At 41.8% G+C, this 22,337-nt stretch overlaps 1 protein-coding gene across 2 annotated transcripts; it reads left to right on the top strand.

Annotated features, from left to right (window-relative positions):
- The first annotated feature begins 1,579 nt into the window (after positions 1 to 1,579).
- Positions 1,580 to 21,100, top strand: Utp14a (UTP14A small subunit processome component). Of its 2 annotated transcripts, none has more exons than XM_048336202.1 (15): positions 1,580 to 1,683; positions 2,665 to 2,740; positions 3,409 to 3,479; positions 4,151 to 4,215; positions 6,190 to 6,332; positions 7,024 to 7,179; positions 12,945 to 13,064; positions 13,163 to 13,257; positions 13,836 to 13,959; positions 14,038 to 14,115; positions 14,901 to 15,300; positions 17,675 to 18,087; positions 18,808 to 19,001; positions 19,116 to 19,215; positions 20,700 to 21,100. In XM_048336202.1, the coding sequence occupies exons 1-15, from the start codon at positions 1,634 to 1,636 to the stop codon at positions 20,964 to 20,966; spliced, it is 2,352 nt and encodes a 783-aa protein (XP_048192159.1). In that variant the 5' UTR covers positions 1,580 to 1,633; the 3' UTR covers positions 20,967 to 21,100. The 2 variants fall into 2 exon arrangements, with proteins under 2 accessions (XP_048192159.1, XP_048192158.1); XM_048336201.1 differs by having other exon boundaries at positions 17,657 to 18,087.
- Positions 21,101 to 22,337: the final 1,237 nt, after the last annotated feature.

The raw sequence follows: 22,337 nt of genomic DNA, 5'->3' as shown, positions 1-22,337 counted from the left end.
ACATATAAAGGTTAAAAATTGACCTCTCAGGGGAATACAATAGCTGAAAAGCTATGTTTGTACGTTCATATAAGACTACTGTCGACATATGGTCTAATATCGACATTACATTTAAAGCCCTAGGTGAACTTTCTTGGGCATGGCCACTGGCTACTGTATATGTTCTTGATACATTGTATAATGTATATATGTCTACCTGACCTAGAGAAGGGATAGAAAAACAGGGCGTAAGATATCACAAGAAATGTACACAATGCCCTACTATGTAACTGTACCCTTTTTGCACAACACCTTTTCAAAAAATTTGTGTTCAATTAATAAATTAATTAAATTAAAAAAAAAGAATGATCTGTTGGGGCTGGGAATATGGCCTAGTGCTAGGAGTGCTTGCCTTGCATATATGAAGCCCTGGGTTCAATTCCTCAGCACCACATACATAGAAAAGGCAGGAAGTGGCACTGTGGCTCAAGTGGTAGAGTGCTAGCCTTGAGCAAAAAGAAGACAGGGACAGTGCTCAGGCCCTGAGTTCAAGCTCCAGGACTGGAGAAAGAAAGAAAGAAAGAGAGAGAGAGAGGGAGGAGGGAGGGAGGGAGGGAGGGAGGAAGGGAGGGAGGGAGGGAGGCAGGGAGGGAGGGAGGGAAGGAAGGAAGGAAAAAGAGAAAGAGAGAAAGAAAAGAAATGACGATGCTTTCATGCATGACTTTTCTACTTTCTTATTTACAAGAATTCTTGGATTAGGTGTGATCTCAGCACTTAGAAGGCTGAGGAAGGCGGATTGCCAAAAATGAGCGTAGCCTGAATTACATGATAAGGCCCTGTCTCAAAACAACAAAGAAAAATCCTTGGGCTTGCAGGTGTTGTCTCTGGGAGAATGCCTTTGGAGCATGCGTGAGGCTCTGGTTACCGTCTCCAGCTTGGAAGTGGGGGTGGGGAACGCTTAAAAGTTTCGGGGAAACCAGGCACGGTGGTCCACACCTATGCATTGTGAATTTCAGCCGTCAAAAACCTGAAGCAAGTATGAAAATCAACTGGGTTTGTTTTTTTTTAAGTTTACAGGAGGTGAGGAAGTGTAGTGATAGACACAGCCTATTCTTGGATGACAGTTATGGGAGAAAAACCAACAGCGAGTTCCAATTAAAAGTGAAACAGCAGCAAAGGAATTCTTCCTTAAGATGGAAGCAAACTTGCTTTGTTCCTTGTCCAGTCGCCGGGGCTTTGGAGTGGCTAGTGATGGGCTTCTGTGATGGCACTGAGCAAGGGCTGTAGCTCTTTGCTTTTAGATTAGGCAGACACCATGAAGGCTCAGGCTCAATCTGTGACAGCACCCTTGCCCTCCACTCACCCACTTCGGGCCGCATGGAAACCAGGGACCCAGAGGTTGGCAGCCAGGCTGCCAGCGCTCCACAGTAGCGAGGTGGGTGGGGACTTAGCAAAGCCCCGCCTACTGACAGGCTTGGCAACTTCAGCCCGGAGCCTACTCGTTCACGGCCGGCCCCTCCCGAAGTGACTCCAGTGTCCTACTTGCCTGGTACGAAGCGGAAATGACGCGTTTGTCGCACTTGATTGGCGGAACCAGAAATTGCTTTGCGGCCGGCCCAGAAACTGGTTTCCTTTTGGCTTCCGCCCTTTGCCCATGTGTGAGAAGCAGGCTACTGCGATGAACGTGACCCAGGCTGCGGAGGGGTAAGGGCAAAAAGGGCTGGGTGATTCAGGGTCCCAGGGGCCGAATTCCCTGGCATTTGAGAAGTCGAAGTCCATCTAGGAAACAGCAGTGGGTCCCTTCCCACGGTCTGACCACTCTGTATAATTGCTGCAATTCAGCCTTTAAAGCCCTTTAATATAGTTTAACCTGCTTCCTCTACTTATCAGCCTTTTAGTCGCATCTTTTTGGTCCAGGTGCTGGCTCTGCCAGCGGAGCAAAGTGAAAATATTTCACTTTCTGAGTCACGTGACCCCCTTTTCTGCCTCTGCGGACCCGCTTTAGCCTCGAGCGCTGGCGGGGCAGGAGTTGTATTGGAGTCACAATTCACCTCATTTTTTTCTCCTGTAATGTTTCCTATGTTCTTCTCCATTGGGAGAATAAATGCAATCCGTTTGGTAATGCTTGGCCTGTGAATAGCTGTTTATGCTGTGAAGTATTGGTAGATTCGGGATTTCTTTCTCATCACCAATCTCCCTACTCAAGCAAGCTCCAGGGAAAATGGCTCACTCCGCTACTTTTGACCATTCCCCTATTTCTGGGAATGGGTAATCAAATGACAACTTCAGATAGGCTGCAACTAATCTATGTGTGTAAGGGGTTTAGAAGATATAGAAATAGAAGTATTAATCGTGAAACTGTCTTGCCTCGGGGCCAGCAATACTGTCTTCTACTTTGCCTGAGGTCATTTTTCACAGCCTATAGTTCCATAGAAAATGCACTGCTAATCACTGAGGAGTGTCAGTTTTGTTTTCATTATATTTTGTATGGCTATCACCAATTATTGCTTAATTTGGAAGTGATGACCAACTTCTAGCTAAATTTAACAGCTTGACAAATTTCTAAAGGTGTTTGCTTTCCAAGGGCTAGGGCTATTCTGTACAGACAACTGAAAATATAATGGTTTAAATAGGATAAGAGTTATTTCAAATATTAATAGTTACACTGTTGTCTTTTTATAACAGCCTTCTGGCTTTGAGTCAGCAGGAAGAATTAGTGGATCTGCCAAGCAACCACCCTTTGAGTGCCAGTGAAGATGAGGTAAGTGATAACTGCCATGGGAATTTGAGGACTCTATAAATAGTTACAATCACACTGTCTTTGAGTTACTTGGGTATAGTTTATAATAACAAAATATATAATCCTTATGATTTCTCAACTTTCTGTAATTACCATACTGAAATATATATGCATGTATATTTTTTAGGTGAGGTGCTTTCAGAATGTAAAATATATTCTGATGACAAAACTAAATTTTGACAACAAGGAGAAACTAGGTATTTTGTTACTTGCCTAGTAGCATTTTTGTTGTTGGGCTTTTCCTCCCTGCTAATAGATATTTTCCTCTTAGAAAAAGCTACTTTTATACTCATGGCTACAATTTACATGATGTTTCACCGTTTCTGTGTCAGATCACACTATTTATTCTATACAGAAACATTGTTTAAAGCCTTTTTCTTCCCCCAAACAAGTTAGGAGAGAGGCACAACATCAATTCACAACTTTCGAAAGATCTATGTTCTTTATAGTAAGGAAATTGGACTTTTGAAGCAGTTCTTTAGCTTGGGTGACAGTGTTTACACATGAGAAGTCCAATTTCCCAGTTCTCCACTGACCATGCAAACCAAAAAACTTAAATGGACCTCAGTTTCTTAAGTTGTCTTTTCCCCATCCTCATCATTCTGCTGATTTTTCTTTTCTGTGTCTAGGGGGATGATGATGGAGAGAGAAAGCATCAAAAGCTCCTGGAAACAATCAGTTCCCTTAATGGAACTAATAGGTAACACTCCCATTCGTTTGGACAGGTTTCTAACTGGCTGATTCCATGAGGCTTCTCTGCAACTATCCAGAGCCTAATATAAAGACCCTAACACTGGTGCCCAGGATATAGTAACCAATATACTTGTTAAGATCTATTATCCTTATTGGTATTACCAAGTTAGGCCTTCACATTGGGATCCTTCATTAATCCACACTTAAATTATTTTGAAGCATCAAGTAGGCACTACTGATCCTCATTAGAGAAATTAATTGAAGTATCTCTGTGGTCATCCAGATCTTGCTTGGCAGAGCCAGGATTCAAAGTCAGATGTGCTAGACTTCAAGCCAAGTACCTCTTCCATTATATTTACCTTTTATTACCTTGTGTTTTTGAGGGGCTGGGTCTGCCTTAAAAGATAAGATATGAGTTAGACTATCAAGTACAGGTTAGGAACAGATGTATTGGTTGCTTTGTGACAAAAGTTGACCCTAGAAGAAAATTATATATGAAACTAAGGCTACTTTTGAAAACAGAAAGATTGGGCCAGTGTTGTATCTCAGTTGTAGAGTACCTGGCTAGCATGCATGAGGCCCTGTATTTTATCCTGAGCACTGCAGAGAGTGAGATAGGTATTTTGGTATTCCCTGTAAGAAGTGCTCATTTCTATTATATTATTTTGCCTAATTCAGGTGGAAGTTGACTGAGAGATCTGAAGCTAGTTTGAAGGTGTCAGAGTTCAATGTTACTTCCAAAGGTAAGCTGAACAAAGATCTGTGCATGGAGCTTGTATAATTCTGTATTATACCATAAATGCTTGCCTATGAGAGTGGAAGGGTGGTCAGATACCCTTGAATTTCCTCTGTTTCTAGAGGAAAGCCTAAAAGGTTTGCATAAGTTCCCCTAAGGATCTTCCTCATGAGATACATATGGGATCAAAGGACATGACTGAAAATAGCTGCCTCTTACTGCTTTACTCATATTCCTTATTTGCATAGCTTTTCAGTGTTCACAGTTTCATTCATTTATTTCAGGTATCACAATACTAAGTTAGGACAGGCATATATTCTCTTCATCTGGAGCTCAGAGAAGTAGAGTTGCATATTCACTTATTAACCTGTTATGGCATTTCTTCACTTTTTTCTTTACTGCTCCTTTGAGGAGCCTTATTAAGCATTTTAACTGAATTGTCTTCCCCTCCAGAAAATCTCTAAGGAGTAAGATCATGTTGAACACAAGTTGAACCTTGGAAGGACACAAAATTCTGTAGTCTTTGGTTTCTTTTATTTAACATACCACCCAGCCTAAACAGCCAATTTTCTACCTCTTGTGTAGGAGTTAAAGAGACAATATGGTGTCTGCTGAAAATATATGGTCTAGTGAATGGCAGGGTTGGCATTTTAACTTGATACTGAGTCTACATGCCAAATATCTCCATCTTTTTTTTTTTTTTGGCCAGTCCTGGGGCTTGGACTCAGGGCCTGAGCACTGTCCCTGGCTTCTTCCCACTCAAGGCTAGCACTCTGCCACTTGAGCCACAGCACCACTTCTGGCCATTTTCCATATATGTGGTGCTGGGGAATTGAACCCAGGGCCTCATGTATACAGACAAGCACTCTTGCCACTAGGCCATATCCCCAGCCCAGCATCAGCACCTTGAATGAATTTGTAGTAACCTTCCAGAGCTGGTAACAATTTATTACAAGCTGATGAATTCTGTTTATTTGTTCTTCTATGTGTATCAATGTAGCAAGTGTTCTAGTTAATAAGGCTGCCTGTGAAGAATAACAAATTATCACCATAAGCCTTATATTCTAGTGAGGGAGGGACAGAATTAAACATTGAAACAATGATACAATCAAGTGTTGAATTCGCTACTTTAGATTGGTTTTTCTGAAAGACAAAATGTACCAGTGTAAAGATGGGAGAGAGCATTCCACACAAAGGAACACCTGCTGGGAGCATTTTAAGGAAGAAACAACATGTTGGAAGACTGGGAATAGTAAAGTATGCCTAGAGTATAGTGTAATGACTCGAGGTAGATGGGAACAGAATCTCACAAAGCTATGTCTTTTATGTTGATGAGATACCAAGTATAATGGGGAGCCACTGAAGGATTTTCACCAGAATCAAGACATGCTGCGATGTACTTTCCAAAGATCACTTTGACTACACAAAGACTTGCAGTGTGGCAAGAATAGAAGCAAAACAGTCAGGAGAAAAGCAAATTACAGCAGGCACTGGTGGCTCATGCCTATAAATCCTAGCTACAGAGGAGACTGAGTTCTGAGGATCACAGTTCAAAGCCAGCCAGGCAGGAAAGTCTAAAACGCTTATCTGTGATTCACCACCAGAGAACTGGAAGTGGAGCTGTGGCTCAAAGTGGTAGAGTGCTAGCTTTGAGCAAAAAAGCACCCAGCAACGTCCTGGGTTCGATTCCCCCCCCCCCAAAAAAAAGAGCACCCAGGCCCAGAGTTTAAGCCCCAGGACTGACAAAAAAATAAGTTACTATGTTTGGAGTAAATATTTTTCTCCTCTTTTCTACACTAACACGTTTGGGTGCATATAAGGTTATGGTATTGCCATAATTATGAATAGGAAATTGAAATGAGAGAATTAATCCTTCTCTGAGCATTTGCCAGTCTGCCAGCATTTTCTACTAAGGCCAATTCCTATGTTATATTGAGATTTGGTCTTCTGAATCTGATCATAAAGTTTGACCTTCCCACAGGATCAGGAGAAAAGCTGGCCCTTTCGGATCTGCTTGGGCCTGCTAAGACATCATCTTCATTGGATACTGTGAAAAAGCAACTGAATAGAGTCAAATCAAAGAAGACCTTAGAATTACCCCTTAATAAAGAAGAGGCTGAACGGGTAAGTTAAGGGAAAAGTGGCCCATTAAAAGGAAGAAACTAGCTGGGCACTGTGACTTACACCTACAATCCTTGATACTCAGGAGGCTGAAATATGAGGATCACAGTTCAAATCCAGCCCGGGCTAGGAAATCTGTGAGACTCTTATCACCAATAAATTGCCACAAAAAAAGCTGGAAGCAAAGCTATGGCTCAAGTGGTAGATTGCTAGCCTTGAGCAAAAGAAGTTGAGGGACAGCCCAGGTCCTGCGTTCGACCCCAGGACCAGCAAGAGAGACACTGGGGTGGGGGTGGGGGGGAATGGGACACACTGAATTGACAAGTGAAAATAGAGTAATATAAGAAAAGGAGGGGGCACGCTATAATCCCAGCACTCAGAAGGCAGATTCAGGAGATGGAGAGTTCCAGAACATCTTGTGCTACATAATGAGACCCTGTTTTCACACACATGCACACACATAAGAGCTTGGGGAAGGCTATAAAAATGGAAGGAAGGGGAAGGATGGTCTCCTCACCATAAACAAAATAAAAAAAATACTCTATAGGGGCAGTTGCATCCTTGAGAAACAACAGTCTATCTGTAGCAATTCTGACCCTTTAGCTAAGGAACCTTGTCTCTTAATTTCTTATGAATCCTTTGAGTTTGATCATAATCCTGGCCCTTTCCTTTTTATGTACCTTGCCTGCTTTAGATCCACAGAGAAGTAGCATTCAATAAAACCTCAAAAATCCTCTCCAAATGGGATCCCATCGTTCTGAACAACCGGCAAGCAGAACAGCTGGTTTTTCCAATGGAGAAGGAGCCACCAGCCTATGTGCCGATTGAGCAAGTATTCAGCGGTTGGAAGGTAAGTACAACAAAATGTAACCTGCCAGAGTCAGAGTGCGCAATTCAGAGTTGTCCGAACTTTCACCTCATTTGAATAAACAGGTTAAACCTAAATGCCAATTAGTCAATTTTGTAGTCAGAAAGAGAAAGGTTGTAGCAATGTGTTTATGATCAGTTATATAGCCAATCACACAGTAGCTCTATAATTATTTTTCTTTTGCTGATAGTATACAGAACTTGACTATTTCTAAGTTTAGTGTTAAACTGACTGCTGAAAATAAATAGAGGGAATAAGGAGCATACTGCATATTCTTCCTTATACCCTCATTTGTTTTGTTGTGGTGCTGGGGATTGAACTCGGGGTCTTATACATACTACACAGGTACTCTACCTACTGAGCAACACCCCTAGCCCTCTTTTCTCCTATGCCCTGTGGTTTTTGTTTTTTGCTGTTTGGGGACTGGGGATGGGATTCAGAGTTTTGTTTTTACTCAATAAGCACTACCACTTAATCCATGCCTCCAGCCCTCTCCTAGTTCTTTTGTTTTTGTTTTGCTACCTCAACTCTTACTCATCTTTCTCAACTACTGTTCTACTCTTGAGCTATGCCTCCCTTACTTTTTTGTCAGTTGTTAGGCTTGAACTCAGATCTCAACCTCCTGAGTAGCTAGTATTACAGGCATGAGCCACCGGCGCCTCCCTTACTTTTAAAAAATCATTTAGTCACATTTTTCATCATCAGAAACTTAGTAGCATTGATGATGTCCCAGTGAGGGTAAATGAACAAGAGAACCCACCATTGGCTTATAAAAGAACCCCATACTAAAATATAACATGGATAGTAAAGACAAGAACTTTAGCAAGTGACTCATCTGAGCTTTGGAGCAAAAATAGTATTTTAGAACTGGATTTCACCAACACTGACTCTTGACAACATTTTTATCCTTTTGGAGAAAAGATAATTGCAGGTCTATAAATCTGGTGAGTATAATGTTGCCAATTCTTCCTTATTATGGGATTATTCTTTCCACTGTAATGGTGTCAAAATATCTTCATTAAAATAAATTATGGTGGTTGCAAATGATGGTTTGGGGGTGAAATAGTAGTTAAGCTCTTGGCACAATTAAAAATTAGTAATTCTATGTTAGTCCTTAAATTCACTATTATTTACTCTGTGAACAACTGCTTACAACTTGAAGGCTACTTTTCCAGTACACCACTAAGCATCCTTACTTGGGATAATTTGTCTTAAAGAGAAATAGTCAAATACAACAATGCCCAAAACATGAATAAATGCTTTCTCCTTGTGCTTTAAAAAAAATCCAGGAATAATAGTCTCTTTTATGTCAGGTCATTGAACTAACTAAAGCTAACCAAAATTAATATTACTTGCTACTAAAAATTGAGCAAATTAGTTGCTTACAAGGGAATAGGTTCTATATTTTGATGTTTTTCGTTGGTTTGGTTTGTTGGTCATGGGGCTTGCACTCACTGCCTGTGTGCTATCCCTGAGCTTTTTCACTCAAGGGTAGTGCTCTAAGGATAGTGCCACTTCTGGTTTTCTGGTGGTTAATTGGAGATAAGAATCTCATGGACTTTCCTTCCCCAGCTGGCTTCAAACCACGATCCTCAGATCTCAGTCTCCCCAGTAGCTAGGATTACAGTCGTGAGCCACAGGCACCATTCTCTGATGTTGTTTTTGAAATCACTACAATTCTCTTTCTAGGGTGCTGCCTTTCCCACATGAAAAAGAGATCAGATATAAAGTATGGCTGCAGAATGAAGGGAGCTTTAGGAGAAAAAAAATGTAAGAGGTAATATGCTTTTCAGGGTTCAAAAATAAAACATGGCAGTGGTGGCTCCTGCCTGCTACTCAGGAGGCTCAGGTCAGAATTGTGGTTCAAAACCAATGCAGGCAGGAAAGTATTTGAGACTCTATCTCCAATTAACCACCAAAAAGGCTGGGAGTGGAGCTGTGGCTCAAGTGGTGGAGCACTGGTCCTGAGGGGGCAGGGGAGCTCTGGGACAGTGCACAGGCCCTGAGTTCAAGCCCCCAGACTGACACAAACAGAAGGTGAGTTGGGCATCATATAGTACATGCCTGTGATTCTACCACTAGGGAGGTGAAGCCAGAGGATCTCAAATTCGAGCAGAATAAGACACAGAGCAAGATTCTGCCTCAAAGAAATTTTAAGTTAAAATTTAAGCTTTTACAAAATGAAGGGTTTTTTTTTTAATCTAATGAGGATTGTACTTTGGGAATAGCTGATCTCCACTGCTACTTGACATGTCTTCCTGCTCTGTAAACTTCATGAGTTGGCTGCCTATCTTAATCCCGTCTGAGCTTCAGTTTCATAGTCCATGTGACTAGCAGGTGTCACCTGGGTCTCCCATGTGCACCTTACACTTTACACAGTTCAAATTAAGCTTCATAGTTCCTTTCCCCAGACTCTTCCAGCTTTTATCACCACCTTCAGTCTATAACTCAGTTAATAACTTAACACTACCCAGGTCACTTAGGCTGAAGACTGTAGTTCTCTGGTTCCTACATGTTCTGTTCACTGTCCCCTGCTCAGCCTATACAGTGACCTACTCTTAGAAATTCCATTATGGCTCCTAGATTCCTATTTCCTCTTTATACTTTCATTTCCCCTACCCTAGCTGAGGCCCTCATAGCCTTTCCTGTGAGGATTTTTTTTTTTTGAAACACAAAACTGATTGTCACTCTCCTACTTAAAATCTAGCAAAGGCTGTCCACTTAGAAGACAAGGTGAAAACACCCAGCATATTTGCTACACTAGACAATGTACATTTCCTGATTACTTGTTTTTGCTTATTCTCGTCTATGGATTTTCCCCCACCTGAAAGAATTGTACTTAAACATCAATGCCTAATACAAAAGATCAGTTGCCTTACCCATCTCACCCACCTGCCTCCTAACCATACTTAACAGTTATTTGATGCTTTCCCCTATAAAATACTGTTTAACCCATTAATGTTATGTTATTGGTAGAATGTATGTGTCTCGTCACTATGAAAAACTATGAGCTCTGAGGACAGGAACTATGTTAATTAATTGTGTATTCTTAGCACCCCACACAAGTGCACAGGCCCTGAATGTAACTATAACCAATAAATGTTGGTAAATTGAATTGAAGGGTGATTACAGCATGGTAATATAAATCACTTTGTAGTCTGTGTTGATCACTACTGCAAATACTAAAAATGGAAGAACATATACCTTTACTATTCAATAGAATAAGTTTATGGTTAAATCAATAGCACCGTGTAACACGTGATGATGTGTTTATGCATTTGTTCAGATATTCGTAAGTTTAATACTGATCGTGATATATATGGCTATTTAATACTGATTGTGATATATATGGCACACATAATAATGTGTGTGCGATTTGAAAGTGGCTCTGTTGCCTAGGTCTATCTTTGTACCTTGTCAGGGTGGACAGTGGTATAATTGGCCTGATTATTTTAGCTATCTTCACAATGTCAATCAAGCAGCAAATGGGGCTTTTTGTTGACATGTGAAATAACTGGTCCACAGTTCATTCATTTTATTCACATAAATTACACCTAGAATGCAAAATTGAGTGAAAATGGAGGAACTGCAGCCAAAGTTAGAAAATGAATAGGGTTAAATCTGAACTGTTGGGAAGCAAGCTAATTACATATGAAGGTCATTTTTAAGGTAATATTGTTTGTGTCCATGAAATTAAAACACACACCCTGCCATGAATTAAATAACTAGTGGGATGTATCTAAAACTGACATGTTTTTTCTTGTTTCATCAGTAATTAATAATATCAACACATGTATACATAGTTCATACCAGTTACCTCTGGTTTTAAGTGGTTGGGAGCTGGGTATATGCTTGTTATCTTAGCACTTGGGAGGCTAAAACAGGATCTTGGGTTCAAGACTAGTCTACGTGACATGGTGGAATCTTGTCTCAAAATATGTAAATAAAAAGTTGGGATTTCCCTCTGAGACATTACTACAGATCAGTTTCCAATTTCATTATTGGTAAATAGTGTTGGAGTTTTTGTTGTTATTTTTTTGGTAAATAATACTTTTAAGATCTAGCCTACCTTACCCTCTAGTAATATTCCTCTTTGGACTCAGAGCCGAGATGCTTTCCCTTAGCTTTTTCACTCAAGGCTAGCACTCTGCCTCTTTAGCCACAGCGCCACTTCCAACTTTTTAGGGGTTAATTGGAGATGGGGACTTTACAGAATTTTCTTGCCTGAGCTATTTTCAAACCATGATCCTTAGATCTCAGCCTCCTGAGTAGCTAGAATTTGGGGTGTAAATCACAGTTGCCTGGCTAGAAACATTCTTTGCTTAGGATAAGAAGTTGAGATTAACTGTATGGTAGTAAGTGTATGCTTCAAACGTGTGTGTGTGTGTGTGTGTGTGTGTGTGTTTACATATATAAAATGGGGATGATGGTGGTAGTGCCCCTGGCAGTTAAATAATTATGTAAAACACAAAAATACAGTGCCTAGCCAGTAAGTGCGCAACCATGTTTAGAAGTTTGGAGCCTCACATCCATTCACAAGATAGGCTCTGTCACATTTGGCAGTAAGTAAATTGAGACTCAGTGAGGTTTAGCAATCTGTCTAAGGCCAAGGAACGGGAGGGCTGGGACTCAGACCAAGTTTGAGGGGTCAGGATAGAAAGGAATAAATCAGGCCAGAGCCTGAAGGAAGGAAAGGAGGGAGAGCTGGTATTAAGCAGGGAGTATTTTGTTTTGACTTCAAAACACATTTCATACTACTGTTTCTCTGTCCTGCCAGCTTTTATCTCAAGAGCCTCCTGCTTAGATTTTTAGAGAGAATTAAATTATACTGTTTATATATTGATAACCTGAACACAAAGGGATTTCCTCCTCAGTAATATTAGAAAGTAGTCTGAGCTTTCTTGCTGAAGTTATCTTAAATCAGAATTTATTTTGTCGGTCATGGAGCTTGAACTTGGCCTGGGCACTGTCCCTGAGCTTTTATGCTCAAGGCTACTGCTCTACCACTTTGAGTCATGTTCCATTTCCAGTTTTCTGGTGGTTAGTTGTAGATAAGAGTCTCACAGACTTTCCTGCCTGTCTTCCTGCCTGGACTGGCTTTGAATCATGATCCTCAGATCTCAGCCTCTTGAATAGCTAGGATTACAGGTGTGAGCCACCAGCACCTGGCCAAATTTTTTTTTATCACCATCAAGTTTTGCCTGCACCTCTGACTAGGACCTCTTTTTCTTTGTAAAATAACCAGTTTTATCCTGTTAGTGATACCAATTGTGGCTTTATGAATAAGACAGCTATAGGAATGAATGTGTGTGTGTGTGTGTGTGTGTGTGTGTGTGTGTATATATATATATAGAGAGAGAGAGAGAGCTTTAAGAGTATGGCTTAAGATTTAGAATGTTTTAGTGTTTAAAAAGAAATGTACTTGGGCTGGGAATATGGCCTAGTGGCAAGAGTGCTTGCCTCCTATACATGAAGCCCAGGGTTTGATTCCCCAGCACCACATATATAGAAAACGGCCAGAAGTGGCGCTGTGGCTCAAGTGGCAGAGTGACAACCTTGAGCAAAAAGAAGCCAGGGACAGTGCTCAGGCCCTGAGTCCAAGGCCCAGGACTGGCAAGAAAAAAAAAAAAAAAAAGAAATGTACTCATTACCTTACTTTTGTAATTGTAAACCTCCCCCCACCCCGGTTCATCACCTTTTCAATTAAAAAAAATTAAAGATTCAGAATGTTTTACTACCTCCTTAAGGCAACAACTCCCCTGGAGCAAGAAGTTTTTAACCTCCTCAATAAGAACAAGCAGCCAGTGACAGACCCTTTACTGACTCCTATGGAAGAAGCTTCCCTCAAAGCCATGAGCCTGGAAGAGGTAAGCATCATAGGTGCTTTGACATCCCCAGACATGCTATGCTTCTCTTTGCATTTGACCTCAAGTCCAGGAGTCACTGTAAATGTCATTCATTGTAGGCTAAGATGCGCCGGGCAGAGCTTCAAAGGGCGCGAGCTCTGCAGTCCTACTATGAGGCCAGGGCTCGAAGAGAGAAGAAAATCAAAAGTAAAAAGTAAGGAAGCCTTGGGATTCTGATGGAAGAACAGATGTGGTTAATCATGAGCTCTTTAAAATGGAGGAGGTCCCAAGTAGGAATGACTTGCCTATTTTTCCTAAACCAACTTCACATACTATTTTTTTGGCTTGCTTCCGTAATGCCCTCTATAGCTTTTGCTTTCATGCTTGACTTTGCCACAAAAAAGGATTGTTCAGTTACTTTCTTTCCCTCCAAGGCATCATGGAGTGGCTCTGCAGAATGAGCTCGGGATCTACAGCTGGTGGGGCCAGCAGGGCTTCTTTCCTGCTTTTTTTTTTTTTTTTTTTTTTGCCCCTTTGAAACTTGTTCTATTCCTCCCTTGAGCTGTGATGGTAAAGGGAACACTTTGCTTTGCAGAAGTTGGCCCCTGGGGGCTGGATGGATGCAGGATCTGAGAGAGTCCTGGCAGCTTTCTCAGGTAGCACAATGGCTCTCTGCCATCAGCTAGCTCTATGATCCATTGTGGCCCAATGGCAAAACTGCGGATAGTATGAATGCCTTTGCATGTGACATCAGGGCTTCAGCTAAATCCCTAAGCTCCTCTTACTCTACAGATATCACAAAATTGTGAAGAAAGGAAAGACAAAGAAAGCTCTAAAAGACTTTGAAGAACTACAGAAGATCGATCCAAGTGCTGCACTAGAAGAACTGGAAAAAATTGAAAAGGCCAGAATGATGGTAAGGTTGCTTCTTCCCACACCTTTGAACCATTTTCACTGGAAGGCCCTAAACATCTTATCTGTCCTTCCTTTTCAGGAACGAATGAGTCTTAAACACCAGAACAGTGGGAAATGGGCCAAGTCAAAGGCTATTATGGCCAAATATGACCTAGAGGTAAGTGATCACCAAGGTGAGAGAAGAGATGGAATTGGAGGAAACAATCAGTTCATGAGTATTCTAGAAGAAGCAGAATTGGGGAAGAGCCATGAGCATGAATGAAAAACCAAGAATCTAAAAAGGCATTGAGGAACAAAGGAAGGGGTGACATTGACCAACAAGCATTGTACTCATAATCTGACAACCTTTTTGTACAACTGAATAATAACAATACATACCTACAAAAAGAAAAATAGCCAAGTACTGGTGGCTCACACTTGTAATGCTGGCTACTTGGGAGACTGAGGTCTAAGGATCATGGTCCAAAGCCAGCCCAGGCAAGAAAGTCTGTGAGGCACTTATCTCCAATTAATGATCAAAAATGTCAGACGAATTGTGGCTCAAGTGGTAGATTGCTGGCCTTGAGCAAAAGAAACTCAGGAACAGCACCCAGGCCCTAAGTTCAAACCCCAGGACCAGCATAAAATAAATGGAATAAATAAAAAGGCATCAGGAAAAAGAGTTGAAAGGGAAATAGCATTGAAAGCAAATCCAATAAACGGGGAAAGTAGCCCTTATAAATTATGTTTCAATATTGATTCCTTGAGGACAAAGAATTTGTCTTCTCTTTTATTCCATAGCTACTAACACAGTGTTATATGTGGAGTTTAGACACTAGATAACTAGTAAGAAATAATTCCACTAAGTTGAGTGGAAACCTGGCAGCTTTGAGAAATAGACCAGAAAAGGTATTGCTGTAGTCACTAATGATAATACTGTCATGTTGTGACTCCTTTCTCCAGGCTCGCCAAGCTATGCAAGAACAATTGGCTAAGAATAAAGAACTAACACAGAAACTCCAAGTCGTATCTGAGAGTGAGGGAGAGGAGGGAGGAGCAGAAGAGGAAGAACCCCTTGTCCCTGATACAGTGAATGAAGTACAGCTGAATGGGGGTGGCACAAATCCATGGATGTTCAGGAAGTGCAGTGGTGATATAAAAGAGGGGGAAATCCAGGCAGACCCTGAGGACCCTGAACAGCTGCCTGAGTCTGTGGCCCATGAGTTGTCTGAAAGTGAAGAAGATGAAAGACCAGTGGAAGAGGAAGAAATTTTGTTAAAAGAATTTGAGGAAAAGAGATCCCTTAGAAAAAGATCTGAGCTTGAGCACAATGCAAAGCCAGTGGGCAGCCAAGAAACAAAAGGTAAGCCATGATAAAATGGAAGGAACAGCTTCATTTTGCCAGAGATGTAGACTGAGGGAAAAAATAAGGATCCACCCACACATGCTGCATAGTGATGGGGCTCTGGGGACTTTCAGCAGTGAGTGTAGGGCTGGGAATATGGCTTGGTGGTAGAGTGCTCGCCCAGCATGCATGAAGCCCTGGGTTCAATTCCTCGATACCACATAAACATAAAAAACCAGAACTGGCGCCGTGGCTCAAGTGGTAGAGTGCTAGCCATGAGCAAAAGAAGCTCAGGGACAGTGTCCAGGCCCTGAGTTTAAGCCCCAGGACTGGCAAAAAAGAGTGAGTGTACTGGGTCCCTGATGTGAAATTCAATTCATAATAACCGTTTTTCTTCAAAGGTATTTGATAAGCATTCATCTGCATGGTTGTACAGTGTGCTCAGACAAATTTTCTGCTCTTGGGTACTCATATCTTCATGCTTTAAGTAGAATGACATCCCATCCCTGGTACCTATGCACAACTGCATCTGTTAGTATGGTAAATCAGAAAATACACACTAATAGATCCATATATGTACATTTGGAATTGTGAGTCTGCTCAGACTCTATGCATATGTTAGCATATGTTAGATTTTCTACTAATTATTGTGTGTGCGTGTGCGTGTGCGTGTGCGTGTGCATGCATGCTAGGAACTGGGTCTTGAAATCAGAGCCTTGTGCTCTTATTTGATTTTTTTTTCCTAAGTCTAGCACTCTACCACTTGAGCCACAGCTCCACTTCTGGCTTTTTTGTTGGTTAAGTAGACACAAGAGTCTCATGGACTTTTCTTCTCTCCCTGGCTTTGCACCTGTGTCCTCAGATCTTAGCCTCCTAAGTAGCTAGGACAGGCATGAACCACCAGTGCCTGACTTTTACCCCTTATCTGGAGTGACTATTTTTATTTATTTGTTTATTGTAGTGTTGGGGTTTGAAACTAGAACCTGATGCATACTAGGAATGTGAACAGTGTTAATGCCCTTGATGCTGGTTAGAGATGAACTGGACATCCTAATGCCTGCTTAGGAGACTACCTCCTAATCACCTGTGTACAAATTCTCAGCTCTGGTTTGATTTAAAGTCAGAACAATACATTTAGATGACAGTAAAAATCTACTAGACATAGTAAAACTTATAAAGAGCTGTCATTAGAATATATTGTGAAAGCCTTTAAAAAGGAAGGAGAAACAAACTGGTCATAAGCTATTGATTGGCTCATGCCTGGAATCCTAGCTACTCAGGAGACTGAGATCTGAGGATCACAGTTCACAGCCAGCCTAGACAGAAAGTCCATAAGATGCTTATCTCTAATTAATCACCAAAAAATTCAGACATGGAGCTGTGGCACAAGCAGTAAGCCCTAGCTATGAGCAAAACAACTCAGGGACAATGCTGACTTTAAGCCCCAGGACCAGAAAAAAAAAGTCATCAAGCCATATAGAGAGAGCTATTAGGTGTGATGTGGGAGTACAAAAGATAGATTTGAATATCCTTTGACAATATGAAAATAAAAATTTCCCAAGAAGTCATGGACCTCAATCAAAATGAACAAGGAAAGTTAATTCTTGAAATAAGCATACATGTGTCCCGAGGCCAGAGGCCATATCTAAGGAGCTGCAATGGCTTGCAGCCAAAGCTAGAGAGCAGGGTCTACTTGGGAACGGAGGCAACTTGAGTAATTGCAAAGGGCAGTTTAGGAGTATTTTACGTTGTTATCCTGCTTCCCTTAAGACTCTTGAGACTACAGATATTTGTGCAGCTTTTGCCAGGGACTGGAAAATGTGAGCAACATCCACTATAAAAATAGCTACTCTCTTCTTGATTATGAAATCTGCTTTTAAAAATGAAAAGAGAATTCTTAAATCATGACAAAACCATTCTAGAGAAGGTTTTTACAAGCAGCAAAGCATAAATTACAATGAAGTTGCTTTCAGAAGCCACCTGTTAAAATAGCTCCCTTCCCTCTTTTTGAATTCAGAACTTTAAGGTGAAAGAATAACTTAGTAGTAGAGTGTCTGGCATGCACTAGACCCAGTACCCCATGTGCACATGTCCACACACACACACACACACACACACACACACACACACACACTCATAGAACTTAGGACAGTCCAAACAATTTATTTGACAGGGAAATTAAGCCCCCATCTCAGTCATACAGCAGTTACCTGAGAGGAGCACCCAAATTGCCTGCCTGCAACTCCATTGCCTGCTGTTTTTCAGATTGTAGTAAATGGACACTCTAGTTGGAATGTTTATATGGTGCCCAGCACCTTGAAGGTAAGCAGCCAATTCTTATTCACCAGGTAATTTTCAAACCTTTTTTTTTAAGCTTTCATTCCCATCCCAGACTCTAACTGCCAGGAGGTATTGTCTGAATTGAGGGTATTGTCTCAGAAACTCAAGAAAAACCATCAATCCCAGAAGCAAAAAGAAAATTCAGTGGTGGCTACTCTCCAGGCCCAAAGAGAAGAACCTGCCCCAGAAGAAGAAGAAGAAGAGCCCCTGTTGCTGCAGAAGCCAGACAGAGTACAGACTATGGAAGAACTAGAACAGCTGGGCAAAGAAGAACCTTCTCAAACTAAGGCTCTCTCCAGACCTGTGTTAGAAAGGGAGCAGATTAAAAAGACCCCACATAATCATCAGCATGATGCTCCAAAAGAGAAGAAAAAGAAGGAACAAATGATTGATCTACAGAACCTTCTTACTACAAAATCTCCTTCTGTGAAGTCTTTGGCAGTTCCCACGGCTGTAGAGGAATTGGTGAGCCAAGCCAGAGTCATGAGCTATTGTGGGAGATCAGAGCTACAGAAAGTGTCCAGCACAGAAGCTTAGTTTTGCTAGGGGCATATTTCAGTAGTTCAGAGGTCCAGAAAATTATGGGTGTGGGCTGGTTCTTGTGACAATAACAGATGCAAATAGGTTGGTGCAACTGAGACACCCCCACCCCCTATATACACTAAATCCTGAGCCACCAAAATCTCCTTGGGGTGACTCTAAAACGTCCTTCAGAGGAAGAAAGGAGTCACTAAAACTTATTACTTATATTTCAGGCTGGGTCACTGGAAGATGAGTTTCTGAGCTATTGCCAATAGTTTTATTCTCTTCAGTGAGATTACCAAAGATCTGGGATTCCCCAACTAAGGAATTAAAGCTGTTAAGGTGAAGCACCCTGGCACCTGCTTTTTCAAGGATATAAGCTGGAGGAAGGAAGCCCAGGCCAGTCCACTTGGCTCTCCTGCCATGCCTTCCTCACCCTACAGCTACCGAAAGCGTTACATGGTGTCATATGATAATGAGCTAAAGATATTTACCCCAGAGAGAAAGTACAACATTACTGGCTACTGGTGGATATGTATCGAAAAATGGTGCTGTTCAGCACTTGCCCCTAGAGGGTGCTAGAATGTCATGACCCAAAACTTCAAACATACTTGTCTTGAACCACAAAGACAAGCTATAGTTCTCACTCTTGTTTCTTCCTAGGAAGACGAAGTGGAGAGAAACCAAAAGCAGATGATAAAAGAAGCTTTTGCTGGAGATGATGTCATCAGAGAGTTCTTAAAAGAGAAGAGGGAAGCTGTCAAAGCAAATAAGCCAAGGGACGTGGATCTGACACTGCCTGGCTGGGGCGAGTGGGGTGGTGTAGGTCTGAAACCTAGTGCCAAGAAAAGACGCAGGTAAGAACAGGGGGAAATGTCTGTCAGAAAAAAATACTGAGTTTTCCAGCCTCACTCTTAAGTATCTTGCTCTTTTGAATAAACAGTTAATACTTCTACTGTTTTGCTTTCCAGGTTTCTTATTAAAGCCCGTGAAGGTCCTCCAAGAAAAGACAAGAATTTGCCAAATGTAATTATCAATGAGAAGCGCAACATCCATGCAGCAGCTCATCAGGTAAGACATGGGGAGTTCTCTAGCTGCCCACTCTCAACTACCTGGCTCTATTACTTGAGAAGATTAGTCTGGTTAGTGATCTATGGTCAAGAGGGATGTGTGATCTTGACCTTTGAATCAAATCTTTTGTTTTCACTGTCTGGCTGTGAGATCAACAATTCCAAATAGATCATGTTCTTATAACTAAGAAAACGGTTTAGACTAAAAGAGTCATTTCAAGCAGTGGTGAAGACACCAAATCTGTGTTTTTAACTGGTACCCGCCTGGGCCATTCTGGTGGAAATGAGTCTCACCAAAGAAATAGTTACCATTCTGAAGACTTCTATTTACAGTTAAGATTGTACTCAAACAGAAGCCATGAGGTTTGAGCAATGTCAAGAAAAATGAGAGTGAACTAGTACCTATTCAGATGTGGAAGGATTTCAAATTGTATCATTTGTTAATAAGATAGGGACAAACTTTGAGCAAGAATGTTGAAGGACAGTTGGGCACTGGTGGCTCAAGCCTGTAATCCTAGCTACTCTAGAGGCTGAAAACTGATGGTTGTGCTTCCAAGAAAGCCCAGGCAAGCAAGTCTGTGAAATTCTTATCTCCAATTAACCAGCAAAAGCCAGAGGTAGAGGGTGTAATACAAGTGGTAAAGCATCAGACATGAGTGAAAATATGAAAGTAGACTGCAGGGCCCAGATTTCAAGCCCCAGTACTAGCATAAACAAAGGAATAGAGAGCAGAGAATAAAAGGATTGAAATTCACCTGGATTCACAAATACCCCAGGTGAACTATTTTTGTCAGTCCTAGGACTTGAATTCAGTACCTGAGCACTTTTCCCCTAAGGCTAGTGCTGTACCATTTGAGCCATAGCTTCAGCCTCACTTCTGGCTTCTTGGTGGTTAAGAGTCATGGACTTTCCTTCCTGGGCTGGCTTCAAACTACAATCCTCAGATCTTAGTCTCCTGAGTAGCTAAGGTTCCAGTCATGAGCCACTGGCACCTGGATCTCAGATGAATTTTTTATAGTCACTGTCTATAGGAATAATTTCTAAACTATTGGATAAAACTGTGATGATGGGCATCCTGATCCAAGTAAAGCCCCTCTACTCCCAAATCGTCTCAAGCAGATTGGGATTCCTAAGGTTTGATGGAAACATTGGTGTGCCTTGGCCTTGCAGAAGCTTGACCCCCTTGGGATTGTCACATAGAACTGGGGCTGGGAATATGGCCTAGTGGCAAGAGTGCTTGCCTCGTATACATGAGGCCCTGGGTTCGATTCCTCAGCACCACATATACAGAAAATGGCCAGAAGTGGCGCTGTGGCTCAAGTAGCAGAGTGCTAGCCTTGAGCAAAAAAGAAGCCAGGGACAGTGCTCAGGCCCTGAGTTCACGGCCTAGGACTGGCCAAAAAAAAAAAAGAACTGTATCCGCAGAGATGCTCATTGACTAAACCATTCTGCCCTCTCACCAAGTCACTCTTCTTTCTCTTACAGGTCCGGGTACTTCCATATCCATTCACCCACCATCAGCAATTTGAAAGGACCATCCAGAACCCTATAGGATCCACATGGAACACACAGAGGGCATTCCAAAAATTGACCACTCCCAAGGTTATTACCAAGCCAGGCCATATCATCAAGCCCATAAAGGAAGAGGATGTAGACTACCGCTCTTCAACATCTGACCTTTCTGTCACAGAGAACAATAGAAAACAACTCTCGAGACATCAACAAAAAAAGCTGAAGAAAAACTCAGATTGATTTGCCAGGAGTGACATCTTGGTGGCCATCACCAAGAGCCCTGACGTCATCTTTGGTTGCTCCTTCCTTTAAGAATTTCAAAACAGGATTAGCACAATGGGTATCATTAAGCCACATTTAAAAACAATAAAGGCATTTTTTATCTATTTAACTTGACTGTGCTCTGTTATCTCTCTATTGAATCATTTTCTTTATGTCAGATACCTTTGAGTGCCCCAGCTTTGCAATTTTGTAGTTGGTATTTTGTGAGGGAAATCTTATTTCCTTATCAAGGTTTTCAGAGGGGAGGAATTTTACACTAGTATGATCTTACGTATGTCACATGTCATGCTTGATCCACCATAAATAAGAGTGATAAAGGGAATTTTAAGCAAACTCTAAACCTAGAACCAGGAGTGGGATGTATAAACTATGCAGTGGGGGTTCTGCCCTAGAATGCTCCTAAGACTCAGATGTTCTGAAGCAAAGTTCCAGCCCCATAACTAGCTACAGTTATTTCTCTGCATTTGTGAGCTTTTCAGCTTGTTCAGGTTGCTGTCTAGAATATTGTTTTCACATTGTTTCCTCATATCAAGGTAGGCTTTATAATGGGCTGGGAACATGGCCTAGTGGCAAGAGTACTTGACTCGTATTCATGAAGCCCTGGGTTCGATTCCTCAGCACAAAATATATATAAAACGGCCAGAAGTGGCGCTGTGGCTCAAGTGGCAGAGTGCTAGCCTTGAGCAAAAAGAAGCCAGGGACAGTGCTCAGGCCCTGAGTCCAAGGCCCAGGACTGGCCAAAGAAAAAAAAAAGGTAGGCTTTATTTTTCCTTCTCATATACAGTAGATTCAGTTCCAAAAGTAAACTTGTTTCCTTTCCTTCCTAACTCAAGACTAACTCCTTACCAGGAATTCAAAGGCTAGTTAGGGCTGGGAATATGGCCTAGTGGTAAAGTGCTCACCTCGCATACATGAAGTCCTGGGTTCAATTCCTCAGCACCACATATATAGAAAAAGCCAGAAGTGGTGCTGTGGCTCAAGTGGTAGAGTGCTAGCCTTGAGCAAAAAGAAGCCAGGGACAGTGCTCAGGCCCCGAGTTCAGGCCCCAGGACTGGCAAAAAACAAAATGAAGGGCTGGGGATATAGCCTAGTGGCAAGAGTGCCTGCCTCGGATACACGAGGCCCTAGGTTCGATTCCCCAGCACCACATATACAGAAAACGGCCAGAAGCGGCGCTGTGGCTCAAGTGGCAGAGTGCTAGCCTTGAGCGGGAAGAAGCCAGGGACAGTGCTCAGGCCCTGAGTCCAAGGCCCAGGACTGGCCAAAAAAAAAAAAAAAAAGAAAAGAAAAAAATCAAAGGATAGTTAACTCCAGCCATACTTGGCTTAA

This window comes from Perognathus longimembris, chromosome 28 (genome assembly GCF_023159225.1).
Source record: "Perognathus longimembris pacificus isolate PPM17 chromosome 28, ASM2315922v1, whole genome shotgun sequence".
NCBI lineage: Eukaryota > Metazoa > Chordata > Mammalia > Rodentia > Heteromyidae > Perognathus > Perognathus longimembris.
This window is presented reverse-complemented; position numbering and strand designations above follow the sequence as displayed.

Coding starts and splice junctions, on each gene's coding strand:
- Utp14a (XM_048336201.1), top strand. CDS start 1,634: ATGTGTGAGAAGCAGGCTACTGCGATGAACGTGACCCAGGCTGCGGAG. Junction 6,333..7,023: donor ATAAAGAAGAGGCTGAACGG/GTAAGTTAAGGG, acceptor TGCCTGCTTTAG/ATCCACAGAGAAGTAGCATT. Junction 18,088..18,807: donor CCACGGCTGTAGAGGAATTG/GTGAGCCAAGCC, acceptor GTTTCTTCCTAG/GAAGACGAAGTGGAGAGAAA.